Genomic DNA, 19,342 nt, shown 5'->3' with positions numbered 1-19,342 from the left:
ACCTGGCTGGCTAATGAGGGAGGTGGATGAGCCCGAGAGGCAGCATAGTCCCGTGGGTAGGGCACACTCTGCCACTGATGCATTCTGTGACCCTGGGCAAGACTCTGCCTCTCTCTCTGCCTCAGTTTCCCCTATTTAGACTGAAAGCTTGTTGGGGCAGGGACTTGTCTCTTAGTACACCCCTGTACAGAGCCTAGCACAGGGGGGCCTTGATTTCAGCTAGGTGTTACCTTAATACTCCTAATTTACGCACCGTTCCTTTCTGGGCACTGCTGTCCGCCTGGAGGTTGAGGAAGGGGTTGGTTTGTGTGGAAAGAACCGGTGGGACTCCCGCCCCCGAAGCCATCAAGCTGTTCCCTGGAGCACTCAGGGGCGGGGCTGTCGGGGTCCCCATCAGGCTGTTGCCGGGGTTGAGCTGCTGGGGGGAGATAGACGCCAGGAGGGAGCTGCCGGTGGGAGGGGGCGCGGCGGCGGAGGTCATCAGGGCACTCGAGTGGAGGAGGGGCGTGGAGGTGCCCGTCAGCAGGTTGGTCATGGGCAGCTGGGAGGTGCCCGTCATCTGAAGCCGCTGCAACTCCCTCTTCTGCTGGATTTGCTGCATCATCTGGAACACCAAGGCCTGCTGCTCCTGGAGGGGGGGAGAGAGAGTCAGGCTGGATAAGGGGACGGAGCATGTGGGAGGCTTTGCATACATGTACCTGCATGGATGCAGAGAAATAGACTCACACCCGATTCACTAACACAGCAGGTGGATTTGCTTGCCCCATCTGCTCCTCTCAGCTCTTATCCCATGGCTCCTCTCTGGTCTAGCAGTGTTAAGTTGTTCCCACTAGGTTAATCACAACCAGCCGGCACATTTTTAAGCACAACATATCCCTGTCCACACTTGGTGGCTCAGTCATGTTTAACATCTTGTGTTCGTGATCACGTTTTCTAACATGATCCATTTTTCTAGAGTAGATATGGTCCTGGGGTGGGAGTGTGCTTGGTATCCTTCCTGACCTCTTCAGTCATCATCAGGCACCCTGAAGCATGAGAGTGGATGACTCCTATTTTAGGATCCCTACAAACACATTGGCCCACAAATGTATCCAGCCCCCTTTCAAGCTATCTGCAGTATTAAATCTGATGTCCGGCAGCCTGTGGAGTTCATTGCTATGAGTTCTCAGACTGGCTTTCAATTCCCCTCCCTCCCCCGAAACTGACCTTGTTATATTTAATCGCCTCTGGTGGAATTAATTACTCCAGGTGAGCTGAATCCTGTGGGGATGGAAGGGACCCAACTCACCTGGAGCTGGCAGAGATGTGCTCCAATCAAATTAAACCACTTTAGCTTCCATGGAAACCATCGACCAATAGAATACACCTGTGGAGCTAACTACTAGTGGCTGGGAGGGATGGGGGAGGAGGGAGAACACGGTGCGCTCGGGGAAGAGGCGGGGACAGGGATTTGGGGAAGGGGTCCAATAGGGGCGGGGAAAGAGTGGTGTCGGGGCGGGGCCGGGCACGAGCACCCACCGGCACCGGGGAAAGTTGGCGCCTGTGTCCGCTGACGGCTCCCTGGGACCTGATCAGCACACAGAGGGCACATCTACACTGCGATCCGAGCGGTGACGGCAGCACAGGTAGACATTATCGAGCTACCTGTACCCGAGTGATTGTCACTGCTCCAAATAGCAGCGTAGATGCGGTGCCACAGGCTAGCAACGCCTTGGGTTCCGGTTTGGCTTTCACAGCATGCGCTGAAATCCACATGGCCGTGTTTACGCTGCTAGTTTCAACCGTGCTTGCGTGGGAACGCCTACCGGAGCGGCAGTCAGCCCTCAAACTACAGTGCAAATGTAACACCGACAGACCCTGGTCGTCAGCAGGCAGGATCGAACCTGGGACTGCTGAAGCTTAGTGCATGAGTCTCTACTGCATGAGCTAAAAGCCACGTGGCTCTTCCCTAAGGCTGTAGCAGACTCATTAATCGCTAAGCGGTACCGGTGCCACTAGAGGGGACAGAACACCACACCCAGGAGGCGTGTGGGTTACACAAACATTGGCTTTGGTTTAACTAAGGTGAGAGTATAAACAGAAGAAGTGAGGTTTTTACTCACGAAAGCTCATGCCCAAATAAATCTGTTAGTCTTTAAGGTGCCACCAGACTCCTTGTTGTTTTTGTAGTATAAACAGAGTTACTCAAAGTGGTGGAACTTTGTGTGGGACTGGGAATCAGTTTAAACTAACCCCAAAATAAGCCAGAATGAGCATGTCCACACAGGGGGTTGCACCGGTTTAAGAACTGATTTTAGGGCTGATCTCCACAGCATTGGTCCCAGTTTAAAGACACGTAGATAAGCCCACAGTTAAACTGGCACAACTTGTGCACGTAGACAAGGCCTTTAGCAAACATCGCAACGGATGCGCCAGGCCATGGTCAGTCTTTCTTCACTGGACTAAATCTCCCCCAGTCCAAACTTCAGGCCGGGCCCTTGCTGGAGGGGGCAGAAACCCGGCGCAGGGACACTTACCGGATTAAGCGGCTGGGACGTCAGGATCTGCTGCAGCTGCTGCAGCTGGTGTTCGTGTTGGTGCAGGACGTGCCGCTGCTGCTCCGTCAGGGGGCTCAGGCCTGGCACGCTGCAGGGAAGACGGGACGTTAGCGTAGCCCGCTGCCTTGCATTCCTGCTGGGGTATTTCCGCATGCCCAGCCCCGAGGAGAGCAGCAGTCTCAGAGGGGAAGCCCTGCCACAAACCGTGAGCCCGGCTTCTCAGTAAGGATACACGGCTGAAGTCATTTAAGCTCAGCTTCCCTTACGGGTCAAACTAAGCTGCCTCTATGAGAGACAGTGCGGTCCAGTGCGCAGGATGCTAGCTCTGACACTGACCACTTGTGTGACCTTGGGCAAGTCACCTGCCTGCTCCGTGCCTCAGTTTCCCCTCCCGCCTTTTGTCTGTTTCTATTGCAAGTTCTTCAGGGCAGGGACTGTCTCTCTCACTAGGCGCGCACATGTCATTAAGGACAGTGCCTAACACAAGCAATAGCTGTCATACGTGTGTTAGTATGCACTGTCACATGTTGCTTGGTGCATGCTTTGGGGTTTGTGTGGTCTGGGATGTACATGTTTAGTTTGCCATGGGCACACCTAACTTTGGGAGCATGCCGGTGTTGGTTTGCACAGAGAGAACTAGCCGGACACCAGGCTGCAGTTCTGGAGGAAAGAGGAAACGAAGGGCCGGGGGTCATAGCCCCACAGGGAGACAGAGGCTGTGCTGGGGGGAGGGGGTCGGAGATGCACGGATGACTGTGCTGCTCCCCCTCGGGATACTGGGGGGGCCCCTCTCACCTGCTCAGGCTGGTGGACAGCTGTAGGGCGGGTGGCCCGCTCGCCTGCGTCAGAGGGTTCTGCGGCTGGGCGGCCGAAGCGCCGTTCAGATTCCCCAGCAGCCCATTCATGGGCACCTGCTGGCCTCCTGCCAGGCTCCCCAGCAGGCCATCCACCCCGGGCCCTGTGGGCAGGCCGTGACTGGCTGCCGCACTTCCCCCCAGCGAGCCGGCCGTCACCCTGGCCAGGCCGTTGACCTGCTGCTGCACCCCAGGGAGGGGCAGCGAGGTGGGGCTCTGCTGAAGCAGTGGCAGGGGAGGAGGGGTGCTGTGGAAGGAGAGGGATGAGCTGCTTCGGCTGGGGCAGCCCGAGTGCGGATCCTGGGGGGGAGAAGCAGAGAAACGGAGAGAGGGTGAGAACTGAACCTCGGGTGCTGTTTCTCGGCCGCTCAGCTCCCCCTATGGCAGCTGGGGGGTGTGCCCAGTTAGGGGCAGGAATGCTGCGTGTGGGGTGAGGCTGCTGGGCTCTCACCTGCCTGGCTGGAAGCTGACACCCAAATGCCCGATCTCTAGGGATGCAGAGTAAATTGCCAGCATTCTCGCTTCCCTTTGTACAGCACCTAGCACATACCCACCACCACAGCCCTCCACGCCCTGGGTGGGGATGGATGCACCACGGAGATGAGTCGGCAAAGCTTAAGGAGCCTCCTGTTGCCCAGTCCTGGCATCGATTTCCCTGACTCCATCTGCAGAAAGCCAGCCCCTTAGATCACAGAACACCCAGGGCGGTGGGTACGGGCTGGTTTCACCCTGCCGAACCCTCCCATTCAGTCCAGGGGGTCTGGCCATCGCTGTGTGCTGCTGATGGGGAGCAGCGATATAGTGTGGGGGAGTCCCTGGGCCCCACTGCAGGGTCTCGGCGGCCACTGTACCTCGGAGGAGGTGGAGAGGGAGTTCTCCATCCCAAAGCTGTTCTTGCAGGGGGAGTTCTTGTTGATGCTCAGGGAGTCGCTGTTGCACACTGCAGGGGAGAGGAGGGAGTCAGGGGTAGAGCCCAGCATCACCACGGCGACGCAGAGGGACAGCAGGTGCAGCCAATGGCTGGACCCGGCGTGGTTTTATGCACCGTGATAAAATCCCTCAAACCTCCTCCCCCCAGGCCCAGAGAGCCCCTCTGTGGCAGGCTCGCGGGGTGGCGGGACCATTACGTATCCCCCCCAGTCCCGGGCCCAGGCGGCCCCTCACCATTGGCAGGCAGGAGGTACTGGGCGTGGCCGGAAGGGCCGTTGCTGGTGGTCACCACTGGGAAGGGGACAGAGAGCTGGACGTTGAGGAGTTGCAGCCGCTCCTTCTTCGCTGTCAGGGTCATGATCTGCTCCTGCAGCCGCTGGTTCTCCTTCTGCAGGGAGTGCAGGGCCTTGAGCATTTCTACAACTGCGGGAAACGAAAGGGGGGAAGGGGGATGGGGCAGGGGGGCAGAGAGAGGAGGGGGGCAGCGGAAGAAGGGAGGGAAGGGAGGAGGGGTGGGAAGGAGAAGAGGGGGCACACGGGGTGACACAGTTAGAGCATCTACTGTGCAGGGACAGGGGCGTACCAGCCCCCACTGTCCTCTCCACTTTGGCACAGGTTAGCACGGAGCTCCCCTCCCCACCCTGGGAGGGGCTGTGTCTGCACTCCTCACCCCCCCAGCCCCTGCCCCATACCAGGAGGGGCTGTCTCAGCACCACTCTACCCACCCTGCTGAGCCCCCCTGTCTGCGGCCTCCCCCACTCTTACCCCCAAACAGAGGGGAAGAAGCCCACCCCTGTGCCAGGCATGGCTGGCCATGAAGCTGGTGGTAGGTCCCTGGGGGACCCAGCCCCATAGGGGTCCCCCAGCCCGCTCCCCGCCCGGCTCACTGTTTACGCCGGCTTCCCCATTGCCTTGCTTCTCCAGGAGCTGCTCGATATTGGGGGTGGCCTGGGGGACGTTCTCCAGCTGCCCGCTGCTGCTACAGGACACGGTCTGGTCGAAGAGGGTGGGGAGGCTGCTGATGGGGGACCTGGGGAGTGGCACCGGGAGAAGGGCTGTGAGAAGATGGGACTCGGATCCTTCACCCCTCTCTAGTCCACAGTGGGAGGGGCTGTCTCTGCATCTCCCCACCCACCCGAAGACCCTTTCCCCTGCCCTGCACTGGAAGTAATTGTCTCTGCACATAGGTGCCAACTTTTCCAGGCCCTGCCCCGACTCCACCCCTGCCCTGCCCCCATTCCAACCCCTTCCCCAAAGTCCCCGCCCCAACTCCGCCCCCTCCCTGCCCCTATTGGACCCCTCCCCAAATCCCTGCCCCGGCCCCGCCTCTTCCCCCAAGCGCACCATGTTCCCCCTCCTCCCTCCCAGTGCTTGCCACCGCGAAACAGCTGTTTCGTGACAGCAAGCGCTGGGAGCCAGGGGGAAAAAGTGGGCACACAGCACGCTCAGGGGAAGAGGCGGAGCGGAGGCGGAGGTGAGCTGGGGCGGGGAGCTGCCGGTGGGTGCAGAGCACCCACCAATTTTTCCCCGTGGGTGCTTCAGCCCCGGAGCACGCACGGAGTCGGTGCCTATGTCTCTGTATCCCTCTTATCAGCCCCACACAGGGAGGGTTGGTCTCTGCCCCTCTCACATCCCCCTTCCCAAGCCCTTCTGCCCCACACTGGGAGGGGATGTCTCTGCACCGCTCCACTTCTTCCTAGCCCCCCACCCCCAACTTCCACTCCACACTGAGAAGCGGCTGCCTCCCTTCCCCGCACCGTGTTCCTCAGTTTCTCCTCACCCGCTGGTATTACCTATAGCTCACCCTACCCCCTGGTGCAGCCCCCTGACCCCCCGTGTCGGAGGACACTCACATGGAGGAGAGGCTTTCCTGCGGGGAGGTTCCTCGGCAGCCAAAACTGCAGTCTTCCAGGTCAGGCTCTGGGAGGGGAAACAGAGGCAGACAAAGCATTTCTCCTGTGCCTCTAGCAACTATTAGCCTGGGCCAAAGGGCTGCTAGGGCCACAGCCCCCACTAGGTGACAGCACAGAGCAGTTTCCCCCCCCCACTTTGTCCTTACGTAACAGCCCCGTTAGCCTGTCTCGTGGTCTGGCAGTAGGGTCTGTAGGCTGACCAGGTGCCCCCGGAATCACTGCCCCCCTTCACTCCTCTGGGTGGGGAAGAGGGGGGAGCGGTTCATTGAGTTGAGAGGAAGGAGAGTGGTTAGGGCCCTAGCCTGGGACTTCAGAGAGCTGCGTTCAATTCCCTGCTGGACCCCCGACTCGCCGTGTGATGCTGCCCAAGTCGCTGTGCCTCAGTTTCCCATCTGTACAATGGGGCTAAATAGTCCTGCCCTGCCCCCGTCAGGGGGGTTGGGAGGGTAAATACATCTGGAGATTGTGATGTGTTCAGATGCTGCAAGTCCCTAGGAGAGACAGGACATATTCTAAACTGGAGCCACCCCCTTTCCGAGCTGGACAAAGCATTGTGCATTATATCTCAAAGGTCGCTGCCCAGGAGCACGACCCCTCCCTAGGAACAGGGGCGAGCAGAGCCAGATGGCATGGCACTCAGACACGACAGAGAACAGCCTGGATAGACTAGATAGGATGGATCCAGCCAGCATGGATTGTGGCGCCTATTCTGGGGCAGACGGTTATTATTATAACAAGGCCCTCCTGGCCCAACTAGTACCAGGTATCCCAGTGTGCTAGGCACTGTCCAAACAGAGAGCAAATGGCAGCCCCTTACAGTCCGCTGCCTTGGTTGCGAAGGTCTCTCTCCAACAGTCTCATAGACTTTAGGGCCAGAAGGGACCATCGTGATCATCTAGTCTGACCTCCTGCATGTCGCAGGTCACAGACCTTCACCCACCTGCTCCTGTACTAGACCCCTGACCTCTGGCTGAGTTACTGAAGTCCTCAAATCATGATTTAAAGACGTCAAGTTACAGGGAATCCGCCATTTGCACTAGTTTAAACCTACAAGTGACCCGAGCCCCATGCTGCAGAGGAAGGGGAAAGAAACCCCAGGGTCTCTGCCAATCTGACCTGGGGGAAATTCCTTCCCAGCCCCAGATATGGTGATCAGTTAGTCCCTGAGCATGTGGGCAAGACCCAACAGCCAGCCACCCGAGAAAGAACTCTCTGTAGTCACTCAGAGACCACACCGTCTCTTTAGACCTCAACCTGTCTGGGAGGGACGCGTGGCCTAGAACTGACAGCTCTGAGTCGGGATTCCTGGGTTCCATTCCTACCTCTGCTGGTGGCTTGCCTGGGAACAGCCAACAGCCTTGATCTGTAAAATGGGGTGTGATAGTTTCCCCCCCCCCCGCAAGGCTATGTGTGTGTGTGTGTGGTGTTCCCAGCCCCCCAATAAAAAAGCAGAATATAATCATCAGCCAGGCGCTTTCTCTTCCCCACCCCCATGTCTGCCACTCAGCCAGCATATGTCCCCCATCACTCTGGTATGTGTCAGATGCTGTAAGCACCAGCCTGTGCCAGTTGGCCTCCTTGTGTCCCCTCCTCATCTCAGGAGCCTTTATAGCACGCAAGGATCCAGGATCTTTCCTGTGGGAAGCACTGCAGGGTGGCAGGGGCGGGGTGATTTATGGTGTAATGCCCCACGCTGGTTACTGACTGCAGCCTCCCAGGCAGCAGCCCCGTGGAGTCCCCTTCGAGAGACCCCTCCTGGAATGGGAGGTAGAATGGAAGTCCCACCTTCCCGTCCAGATAGGAGTCTTTGCCTGTCAGTCAAATTCAACTGGCTCCTCCTCTTTGGGGAGAAGTAGCCATTTTTCTGAAGGTCACTCTAGAGGACATGAAGACATTTGAGCTACCAGAGAAGGTGCAAGACTGAAGAGGAGATTCGGGAACAGCTGCAGCAGAAGGCGGCAGTTGGGTCTAGCTCATCCCCAGAATGCAGTATCAGGAGGAAGGGTGGCCCGGTGGTCATGGTGCTCGCCGGAGACCTGGTTTCAATTCCTTCCTCTGCTAAAAGCCTCCTGCGGGACTTCACATGAGTGATTTAGTGTCTCCGTGCCTTGGAGCCCCAGCTGTAAGAGGAGGCTAGTAGCCCTGCCCTACCTCACAGGATAAATAGATGAACAATTCCCAGGTGCTCAACTACAACAAACAAATGCCTAAGACCGATCAGGAGGAGATGGGGACAAAGAGATCACAAAAGGTGACAAGCAAGAGGTCCCCTGTGGCAACTGCTCTAAGAGGAAGCGTTTAGGGCCCTGTGGCTGAAGAAACAGCTCTGGGATCCCGATGAAGCAAGAAGAACAATGTCGGAAGTTGACATTGAGAGTCAGATTTTAAACAGAACCCAGGATATTGGAGGACCAAAATCTAGCCCTAAGTGACTTGTCCAGGTCTCCTGAGTCCCACCCACAAGACCATCCCTGCAAGTGAGCTCTTCTCCTTCATCCTTCCCCACCTGGCCAAGTCACGGCAGAAGGGAGTGGATGTGCCGCTTCCTCCATCCCCCATCATGTTAAGAGGAAACGCACCTTCCTGTACCATCCTTTTCTCCCAGACCAACTAGACAGGCTCTTTGCAGGAAGAAGGGTTGTTGCATTGGGCCTTTAACTCTTGAGTTAACGTCAGCACTATTGTTACACTCCTCGTACACTTAGGGTACGTCCAGCCGTGGAGCCAGAGGGGTCATTTCCAGCCCAGGTAGACATACCCATGCTAGCATGCTAAACATAGCAGCGTTAGGGTTAGCTGCCCCAAGTACGTACCTAGGTTTCAGATGGGATGGTACGCGGGCAACTACCCATCTCACCGCCCATGCTATTTTCAATCAGAGCAAGCGTGGGTATGAGAACTAGTGTGACCACAGGAGCTGGAAATTACACCCCAGCTCCAGGACAGACAAACAGCTCCCACAGCCCCCCTGCCCCGTCCCCCCACTCTACGGCGTGCACATATACGATATACCTTCTCCATGGGCTTACAAGTATGGAAACACAGGAGTAAACATTCGTACGTGCTCCTCATGCAGGCATGTGCTCTCACGCAGACAAACCGACGTGCCGCACACACGAGGGGCCCAATTTTCAAAAGGGCTCAGGGCCAGATATTCAAGGGATCGGCATTGGCAATGGGGCTCAACCCCCCAGCAACTCCCCACTTTGACACTTACTGCTAGATTTTCCAAAGAGTTCAGCATCCAACGTACTGAGCGCCTGAAAATTCTGGCCCCGAGGAGCGCGAGATAGTCACAACAACCAAAGGCAAAACAGCTGGAAGTCAGGAGTGTGCGGGGCCTTTTATGTGCATTTTCTTGCAAACTACAAAATGGGCCCGCTGGGTTAGAAACATTCACTACCATGCAGGAGGTTTCCCCCTCATGAGCATAGCCCTTTCCCAAAGCAAATGAGCCTGTTTTGCAGGGGGGAAAATGAACCATTCCAAAGTCAAATTCAGTGCCAGAATATTTGCAGTGTGAACATAGCTGGTTTTGTTGCATTTCATGGAGGAACCAGAGTCGAAGGGGGACGAAAGCACTCCAAAACAAAAGCTGAACATTTGTAGTGCAAAATTTTGTGTCAACTTTTCCAAAAAATATTCCCTACATTTGCGCAGCTCGAGTGTGTAAAATGGCGAATTCTCAAAACGGTCACATTTTTCACCATTCTAGTACACGCCCAGAGACAAAGCGTCTCCCACGGACAATCCAGCATGTGTGCTCTCATCACGGGACTACCCCCCCCGCCCCGGCTTGCTAGCTTCCCAACCAAGTGCTCTGCTATTGCAGAAATAGCATGAGCTGACAAAGACACCACTGATCTCAACAGTTCATTCTTCCCAGCACACACCCTCGGCCTTCCAGCTCTTGGGATGGGGAGACAGCAGGGGAAACTGTGGACCTGGTTGTCTCAATTCTTCCGGGGAGACTCTTTCTGAGTTCTGAACTCACAGACCTTCCGATTCACGTACCTGCCCGGCTGCTTTCAGACTGGTTCAAGAGAGGGTTCATAGACAGGCCAGAGGTCAGGGGGCTTCCGAAAATGTGCGAGGAGGGGAGGCTAAAGGTGGATCCTGCCAGCGAGAACACCTGCAGGTGGGAAATTAACAAGAGAGACAGAACATTTGCTGAACAGCCTGGGGAACCCGAAGCTGCATTCCCACGCCTCCTCTGAACTTCCAAATGGGTCCCAGCCAACAGGGAAAGTATTAAAAAAGAAAGGCAGGGAGTACCGGGAGTTTCACAAGAGAGCCTGCTCTTGATTGAGCTTCCCAATCCAAGCGGTTCAGACGAACAGCTGAATATCAGGCTGGTTTCTGAACTCAGAGAAGCAATCCCGTTGGTTAACACATCAGACGGCAATCCTGGCTCAGACTTGCTCTTTGTCTTGGGTACTTATATGGGCCCCATGACCATAGCATCTGTAGTACCATGAACTAACATTTTTATCCTCAGGCAGTGCAGGGCAATTAGCCACATTTTACAGATGGGGGAAATTGAGACACAGGGCAGCTAAGAGAGTTAACTACAGTCACAAGAGCACTGGGGCTCCCAAGTGCCGGGCTAGCCTCCTAACCATGGGATCATCCTTCTTCTGATCCCGGGTGGTCTGTGAAGGAGGAGAAGGCCACCAGCAGTGCTCCACTGAACTGAATCCCCGAGTCAGTGGGTGCTGGCAAGACGGAGCTCAGGGAGCAGCGGTGCAGGAAGTGAGGTCTCCCGCATGCTCCCGCCCATCTGGTTGTGGAGCAACAGAGGTCCCTCCTCAGTACTGCTCCTAAGTAGGGGAACCCCCCCTCCCCAGGCTGCATTGCACTGCTAGGCTACTGGGCCAGTCCAAATCACCTCTTGTATTATAACTCCCCCCTCCCTCCCCGGCCACATGCTCTTACCTGGGTGGTGGACACCGCGGAAGAGGAGGAGGCCGGGATGGTGCTAGCAAAAGGGGAGCGGTTGAGCTGTGGGAGCGAGGAGGTGCCTTGGTGCGCGAGGAGGCTGGAGGAGAGGGGGGTGCTGCACACGGCCCGGAGCACCCCGCCCCCGTGGGAAATGGGGTCCTTGTTACTGGTGTAGATCCCTGCATGGAAAACAGAAGGGGGTGGAGCAGTAAGAATTCCCGACTCAGCATTCAGAGCTGCCTGGGGATTAAGGCCAGAAGAAACCACTAAAACATCTAATCTGACCTCCTGCCTAGCACTGGCCAGAGAACTTCCCCCAGTTTGCCCTGTACTGAGCCCCATAACTTGGGCTGGGCTAAAACATCTTCCAGAGAGGCATCCGGTCCTGCTCTGAAGGCCATCAAGAGATGGAGAACCCACCACTTCCCTTGGGCGTTTGTTCCGATGGTCAATCACCCACAATGTGAAAAATGTGCGCCTTGTTTCTACTTCACATTTCTCTGGCTTTCACTTCCAGCCGTTTGTTCTCGTTTGGACTTTCTCCTCTAGATTAAAGCTCCTTTTAATACCCGGTCATTTCTCCCTAGGAAGGAACGTATACACCATAATGAAGTCACCCTTTGATCTCCCTTTTGATGAGCTAAATAGACTAAGATCTCCCAACGCAGTGATCTATGACTGCGCCCCGCCTGAGGAAAGACAGTCAGGGGGCTGGAAGGTTATTGCAGGCAGCTTAGATTAGAATCCTCCCGGCCCCAAATCAAGTGGGGGATAAGCCAAACAGCCCTATCCAGGGACTTGGAACCCCTTTTTCATTTGGGGCCTAAAGTGTTTGTGTATCCACTGATTTGGGGTGCCTCCATTTTGGGGTCCCCCCCAGGGTATGATTTTTTCAGAGGGGGTCAAACACCCTCAGCACTTATCGATTCATCTGGAACTCTGGGGGTGCAACGCCCCCTGAAAACCAGGCCTGAGGTGTCTCCAGCTGGGCTCCCCAAAACCTAAGGCACCCAGTAAAGAGTGGACACTCGAAAATTGAGGCCCAAGAATGCCCCCTGAGAACAGGCGCCCTGAGCACCTCGTTTACTCGCTTAGACTCTAGAATGGAAGGGAGGGGAGACCTTCCAGCTCATGGTCATATACGGCCAGGCTTGGCATCTCCGGCCCCAGATTGCCATGGGCACAGGTGCCCCTTCAGCCCTGGCACACAGAGCAAATAGTGATGGAGCTCAGTCCTTCCACCTGAGGATGTCAAAGTCTTTTGCAGCCTCATGATGCTTCCATTCTACAGACACGGAAACCGAGGCACGAAGGCCCAGAATGGCGACTAAAACCCAGGAGCCCAGACCCCCTGTCTCCTACTCTCGACATGCGACCATGCTCCCATGGAGAAAAGCCAACGTGCGCCACGGCTGACGCCCAGACAGCAAGGTGCGGTGAGGCTGGATAAATGAGGTAGAAAGGTGAGGAAATGATTGTCAAGGGAGGGGTTCCCTCTGTGGTAGCCAGGGCCCCCAGGGCTCAGATCCTGCAGAGCCCCTGCCAACATCCTCTTCCAGGAGGAGGAGAAGGCGGTCGGGGAATGAGCGAATGGGAGAAGGGAGCCTGACAGCCATCCCCCAGCTCTGAACCGTCTCTTTGTTGTTCCCTGGGGATGGGGGAGGAGGAGAAATATCGCCCAAGGTTATCACTATGGAGGTTGCATCAATTCCTGAGAGCTCCTCCCCAGACTACAGCCCCAGTTCACCTCCCCACCACAAACTCTCTCAGGCAGCCCAGACAGACTGGGCCACTGCTCCCAGGCACATGCAAACCCCCCCTCCCACCCACCCCCCACCCCCTCATCTAATTTGACCTAAATAGGAGCATCTGCAAACAACCCACAATGCCAGAAGTGTCAAGCCTCAGAAGTAGGCTTAAGCGCCAGGCCCCTCCTCCTGCTCCCTCGCCTTAACCCTTTCCTGCCACAGCTCAGCGCCGCTGCCCTCCATTCTGCCAAGGAGGGTTGTAGGGCTGGGCAAGGCGACTCCAGTTTTGTCTACACATAAAAGTTACACCTTTTTAACTACACCGGTCTCCCCCCAGTGTGGGCTCAGGGGGACTGGTTGGTCATGTCGGTTAGTGAGAGGACTGGTTAGCCAGGTTATACTAGTTAGGCGTGTTTATGCCAGTATCAGGGGCGGCTCTAGCTTGTTTGCCGCCCCAAGCATGGCAGGCAGGCTGCCTTCGGCGGCATGCCTGTGGGAGGTCCGCCGGTCCCGCGACTTCGGCGTACCCGCCGCCGAATTGCCACCGAAGCCGCGGGACCGGCGGACCTCCCGCAGGCAAGCCGCCGAAGGCTGCCTGACTGCCGCCCTCGCAGGGCGCCCCCCGCAGCTTGCCGCCCCAGGCACGCGCTTGGAGCCCCCGCTGGCCAGTATTCCCATAAGGGAAGGCGTATAAGCCAAACCTTTATATCAGTATAACTACATCCAGGCCGCTGTAGCGTTTCAGTGTAGATACACCACTACCCCGATAGAACGCTGTCCTCGGGAGCCAAAAAATCTTACCGTGTTATAGGTGAAACCGCGTTATATCGAACTTGCTTTGATCCCCCGGAGTGTGCAGCCCTGCCCCCCCGGAGCGCTGCTTTACCGCGTTCTATCCGAATTCGTGTTCTATCGGGTCGCGTTATATCGGGGTAGAGGTGTACTTACTACAGCGACAGGAGGCTGTAGTAAATCCATTGCCCTGAGGGGTGGTAGCTAGGTCAATGGAAGAATTCTTCCATCAACCTAGCAATGTCTACATGGGACTTTGGTCTGTGTACCTACCCCACTCACGGGGTGCGGGTTTTTCACATTCCGGAGCGACGTAGCGGGGTCGGTCTAGTGTACACCAGCCCTGGGTCAATTAAAAAAAATTCACCCCTCTAACTGTTAAACCAGGCCTCACCGTCTAGCACTCACTCACCCCGGGGCCAAAGCAGAACAGGCATTTGCTAGTTTAAAAAGTGGCTTTGCTTAGTCTCTAAGGTGCCACAAGTACTCCTGTTCTTCTTTTTGCGGATACAGACTAACACGGCTGTTACTCTGAAATGTAAGATCTGTTTATCGATCCTCAGTCTGGGGCCCAGATCTCAGCTAGGTCTGGTTTTGATGGTGACCATCCCGTCCCTTCCCTGTCCACACTCTCCTTTGTTTATAAGCTCCAGTCTGGTTAAATCTGATGGCACCTGGGCAAAGGTGGCTGTGACATGCCCATTGGGTTGGATTTGCAGAAGGAAAACTTGGCCTGGATCCTCCTGCTCACCTGGAACGGATACCAGGTCATAGGCTTGGATGGAAAGTAGCGGGGTGGGGAGGAAAACCTGAACTGGATTTCTAGGGCCTTCTGGAATGGATGCAGGACAGCGCTCCTGACTGGAGATGAACCTGACATTGGATTGAATCCTGTGCTCACCTGGGAGGGATTCTGAACCCCGCCTCAGAAAGGAGAAAAAAAACATGAACTGGATTAATAGATTCATAGATTCTAGGACTGGAAGGGACCTCGAGAGGTCATCGAGTCCAGTCCCCTGCCCGCATGGCAGGACCAAATACTGTCTAGATTTCTATGGTTATTTGGGGCACAGGCCTGGGTGGAGCAGGGGGGGCTGGAAAGAAGGAGAACTTGAACTGGATTTTTATGGACATCTGGAATGGAGTCACACCAGAGCCCCCTGAGAGGAGAAGAACCTGAAGCTGGACTCCTCTGTTCACCAGCAGCCAACGCCCAGATCCTCAAAAGATATTTAGGGGCCTAGCTGACTGATTTCAATGGGGGCCAGGTACCGAAAGGCCTTTGAGGGCCCTGGGAGGAGGGCCTCACGCCGGATGTACAGTGGAAAAGTAGGTTGAAGGGAGCCACGTGCCGGGACGGGTGCTGAGGGGAACATACCTGAGCCCAGCAGGGGGGACTCCAGGCTGAGGCTGGGCAAAGTCCCGGTGTGGCTGAAGGACCGGGATGAGTTGCCGATGCTGGAGCTGACGAGGGAGCCCGCGGAGAAGGGTGAGGAGGAGGTGGACGTGGACCCAGCCAGCTGGGTGCCCAGCATCTCCTTGTTCTTGCCTCCCTTCGGCCTGCCAGGCCCGTGTTTGCTTTTCTTGCTGCCTTTGTGCTTCTTCTCCTTCAGCACCTCCCCATCTTCGATGCTGAGGGAGGGCATGCGCTTGTGGCTGCCGCCGCCGGTGCCACCACCTCCCCCCGAGGGGCCGCTGACTGGGTTCGAGGCCTTGTAGTCCACGGGGGAGGCAACGCGGCCCCGCTGCTGGCTTACCGCCGAGGTGGAGAAGCGCATGATAGAGCCGAAGCCCGAGAATATGACCTTCTGCTCAAAGACGTCCCCTTTCTGCCCTTCGTACAGCGGGGAGCAGTGGGAAGAGGAGGAGGAGGAGGAGACGGGCTTCCGGTACTTCTCTTCTTCCTGCTCGAGCTTGGGGAATGTCACAAAATCCTGGGAGCCCTGCAGGGAGCTGCATGAGGTGCCTAGGGAGAGCAAAGAGGAACGAATGTGGGGGGGGCAGCAATTCAGAACTCAAATCCTCCCGCTGCAAAAGCCCGGATGCCTGAGCTAAAGGAGGATCGCCATCAGCAGTATAGGATATAGGACACACAGTGCAGCAGTCCTCTCCAGCAGAGATGTGTGCTAGCAGGCTCATTACAACAGTAAAGATCCCACTACATTCTTCTGTAAGACTAAGGAGTTTGTCCCCAATTCCTCCCCCCGTCATGCAGGGCACTGTCTGTGGGGAGGCGACCGCCCCTCCTGCCTAGTTTGGGATCCCATGGGATGAAAGGTGCTAGAGGAAGGTATGCTTATTACAATGGTTCTGGTGAGGTCAGAGCTCCTGAGCTCAGATCCAGATCCAAGGCTTAGGGGTGTTTGGATGCCAGGTTTTGGTTCAGGCCCACCTCAAAGTTAAGGAGGGGACACCACTGAATCAAGGGGGAAAGGGCAGGTGCTACAAAGGCCTCCTCTGTGCATTTTCCTTTTCCTCCTCTCTTTATTGTGACAGACGGACCTTCCTTTCCTTGTAGTGAAGACAGGCTCATTCAAGAGGGCAACTCCAGTCCACATCTGGACCTGATTATTCCCTCCCCACATGGAATTAATAAAAGTAAAACTCTGGTGGGACCTCAAGGGCTTTTAGAATCAGTAATTAATGAAGTTTTCTAACTCCCCCAGAAGGTGGCTCAGGATAATTTTAGATGGGGGGGAAACTGAGGTGCAGGGGGAGGGGGAGCAACTTGCTCAAGGTCACCTTGGGCAAAGCCAAGAATAGAGCTCAGGTGTCCTGACTCCTTCTTAGCTCCTGGCGAGATCACACTCCCCGAGTTTTCTGGCTGAGGTGGTATTTTCACTTGTGTTGGGGAGCCTACGCCTGTATGGATAGGGGTTCTCAGTTTGTATTCAGACAGCAACAGGAATAAATGTCTGTGAATTTAATAACGAGGCCTCGATTCCCCTCCACCCCCACCCCACTGCTGTTCATTTCATTTAGCCCAAGAAAAGAAACTCCAGAGGGACAAACTGCTCCCCTGAAGCAGTGGAGCTGCACTAGGGATGAGTTGGACTCTCTATTGCTTTTAACGCTTTATAACCTGATCGACTCTGGTAACTGGAGGACCATGAACTCTATCAGTATATCTGCTCTCCACACTTCATGTGCTGGACTTATGCAGTTCCCTCCTGCTTTGCCTTGTGAGCAATCCCTTGCTCCTTTTGCCAGCACGATGCTTGATCTTCTCGCTCTCCTCACTCAGTCTCTGCTCTCCTCTCTCCCTGCCAACTTTACCCACACACCCCCTTACCTGCAGGCTGGAAAGTGCTGCTGGAGGGAGCTGAGGTGAAGCTGGTGGAGCTTTTCCCATTTCCCGTCTTTTTCCCCTTGTGGCTGGTGCCATGGCTCGAGGACTTCTTGCCTTTCACCTCTGACCTGCCGACCTCCGAGGTCTCTTTGCTACCTTCATGGTGCCCAGTGGAACCCTGGAAAGCAGACAGACACAGGGGCCAAGAGTCAGTCCAGATGTGCACGCACATAGCTCTGTCTTTACTGATTTTCCATTTTCTGTAATTTATTCCAATAAAGGGATAGTCCAAGCATAGCTCATAACCAATTCTTTCACCCAACTCAACACCCTTGAGGTCCCACCAGAGTTTTACTTTTATTAATTCCATGTGGGGAGGGAATAATCAGGTCCAGATGTGGACTGGAGTTGCCCTCTTGAATGAGCCTGTCTTCACTACAAGGAGAAGAGCAATATTCTCACGTCAGCTATTTTGGGGGCACTTGATTTGAGAGTCCTAGGACCTCATTTTCAGAGGCGCTGGATATTTGCAGCTCCTCCTGACTTCAGCTGGACTTGTGGGTGCACAACCCCCACTGAAAACCAGGCACTGCCCCCAAACTGGGGGCAGGCAAAGCTAGGGATCATTTGAAAATCTGGGCTTGTGTGACTTCCTCCAGGTCACATTCTGTGGGCCAAATTTAGAGGTGATGTGTAAGGTGGCGTAAGTGATTGTTATTAGTAATATAATAATATTAACATTTTATTATTGATAAGTATTTGTTTTTATCCTTGTCGTGGACCAGCACCCCATTGTGCTCGGGGCTGTACAAACACAGAACAAAACAATAGTTCCTGCCCCAATCCAAGGGAGAAGAGAGAGATGGACACAGCCAGATGGGGGAGCATAAGGGAGCAATGAGACAATCCCTGCCTGCTCTTTGCTGGACTCCCTTAAAATTGGTAAGACTTACAAAACCCACGCTGGTGTGTAAATGGTGTCAGGGCATCTTCTGGAGCCAAAGGGATCTATTCCACTGGTAACAACTCCAAGAGGCTCAGAACATCCCGAGGCCTTTTGCTTCAATCCCAGTTATAGCCACGGCTCAGAACTCAGCAGCGCTGTCTCGACATGCCCCGGCCAGAACAGCAATTATGAGCACAATAAGAACCTCTGGGGCGATAATTATCTCGTGTTGATTTGCAATTTGTGGGACTGACAGCACGCAGAGCCACAGATGTGAGAGATGGAAAGGACCTACTGGGGCATTTTACCCTTTCCCTGGCAGAGCCAATGCAGGGCTGTACCCTATTGCATGCTTTCGAATGCTTTGTCCAAGCTGCTATTAAAAATTCGCATGGATCGGCTTACCCACCACTGTCCTTGACAGACTCTTCCACAGTTTCACAGTCCTTGCTGTCGGGAAGTTTGATATTAAGAAAAGGGAACGTCCCATTAGTCCTAGCTCTGCTCCCTTGTCATCTAAATAGCCTCTTCTTCCCTTCAGATGTTGGGAGACTTGCGGTCTCGCTTAGCCAAGCCATGTGCATTTAGGCTGGGATATTTCAAAGGGACCTATTGAAATCCAAGGGGATTTGGTCATCTAACTTCTTTGAAAATTCCAGACTCAGGGCTTAATTTTCAGAAATGCCGAGCAGGCCCCAACTCCAGCCGGAGTCCACAGGATCCGGGCACATCTCAAAATCAGCCCATCAGCCCTTTCAGTCTCCCCAGTCCCTTAGTCTTTTCCCACACTCTTCTCTGAGTAGTTAGCCATATCGTTCTTGCTATCTAGGTGCCCAGAACTGAATGCAATATTCCACATGAAGCCAGGCCTACACAGGAGGCGACTATCAAGTCCCTGCTCGGTGATGTGATACCGCTGCATATCAAGCCCCACGCTGCTCATCCACCAAGCATCCATTAATGCAGCTCCCTTCGTGCCTCCATTGCATTTTGTTGCTACCATTCTGCGCCAATGTCTGTTCTGCCCAGGAGCCCCAGGCTGGCTAACCTAGAAGATCACCTGGAGCCTTCCCATTGTCTACAGTGGAGAATGCTTTTGCAAAGCTAAATTGGCAGGGCAGCTTTCTATGCTGCAGTGACCGATGCTAGAGAAAAAACCCCAGAGAAACAGAGAGAGAGAACCTGAGGTGTCCATCCACGTGGAATGAAACAGACTAGACAGATGCTAGGGAATCTGGGAGCTTGGAAGGATGGGCCAGGAAATGCAGTGGGCTGAACAGGAGGAAAATCGGGTGGGTCGGGAACTGGATCTCTCACCACATCCACAGTAGGATGTGGTGTTTTCAACCCTTCGCCAGTTCGAAGGCAGCCGCAGCCCAGTAACGTTTGGAA

The 19,342-nt window shown here is 55.2% G+C and overlaps 1 protein-coding gene across 4 annotated transcripts in view; it reads right to left on the bottom strand.

Annotated features, from left to right (window-relative positions):
• Positions 1-19,342, bottom strand: part of MLLT6 (MLLT6, PHD finger containing) — a 69,737-nt gene that overhangs the window by 4,628 nt on the left and 45,767 nt on the right. For 3 of the 4 annotated variants that reach the window (XM_054014173.1, XM_054014170.1, XM_054014172.1), the window contains 11 exons: positions 17,008-17,182; positions 15,094-15,681; positions 11,170-11,354; positions 10,249-10,366; positions 6,175-6,241; positions 5,209-5,351; positions 4,556-4,744; positions 4,243-4,331; positions 3,333-3,691; positions 2,517-2,625; positions 254-628 (listed from right to left, as the gene is read on the bottom strand). In XM_054014173.1, the coding sequence (XP_053870148.1) occupies positions 254-628; positions 2,517-2,625; positions 3,333-3,691; positions 4,243-4,331; positions 4,556-4,744; positions 5,209-5,351; positions 6,175-6,241; positions 10,249-10,366; positions 11,170-11,354; positions 15,094-15,681; positions 17,008-17,182 (2,397 nt within the window). The remainder of the gene's footprint in view (positions 1-253; positions 629-2,516; positions 2,626-3,332; positions 3,692-4,242; positions 4,332-4,555; positions 4,745-5,208; positions 5,352-6,174; positions 6,242-10,248; positions 10,367-11,169; positions 11,355-15,093; positions 15,682-17,007; positions 17,183-19,342) is intronic. The other variant, XM_054014171.1, reaches the window with a different exon arrangement.

This window comes from Malaclemys terrapin, chromosome 25 (genome assembly GCF_027887155.1).
Source record: "Malaclemys terrapin pileata isolate rMalTer1 chromosome 25, rMalTer1.hap1, whole genome shotgun sequence".
Taxonomy (NCBI): domain Eukaryota; kingdom Metazoa; phylum Chordata; order Testudines; family Emydidae; genus Malaclemys; species Malaclemys terrapin.
Note: the sequence above shows the minus strand (reverse complement) of the source record. Positions and strands in the feature narration are given on the sequence as shown.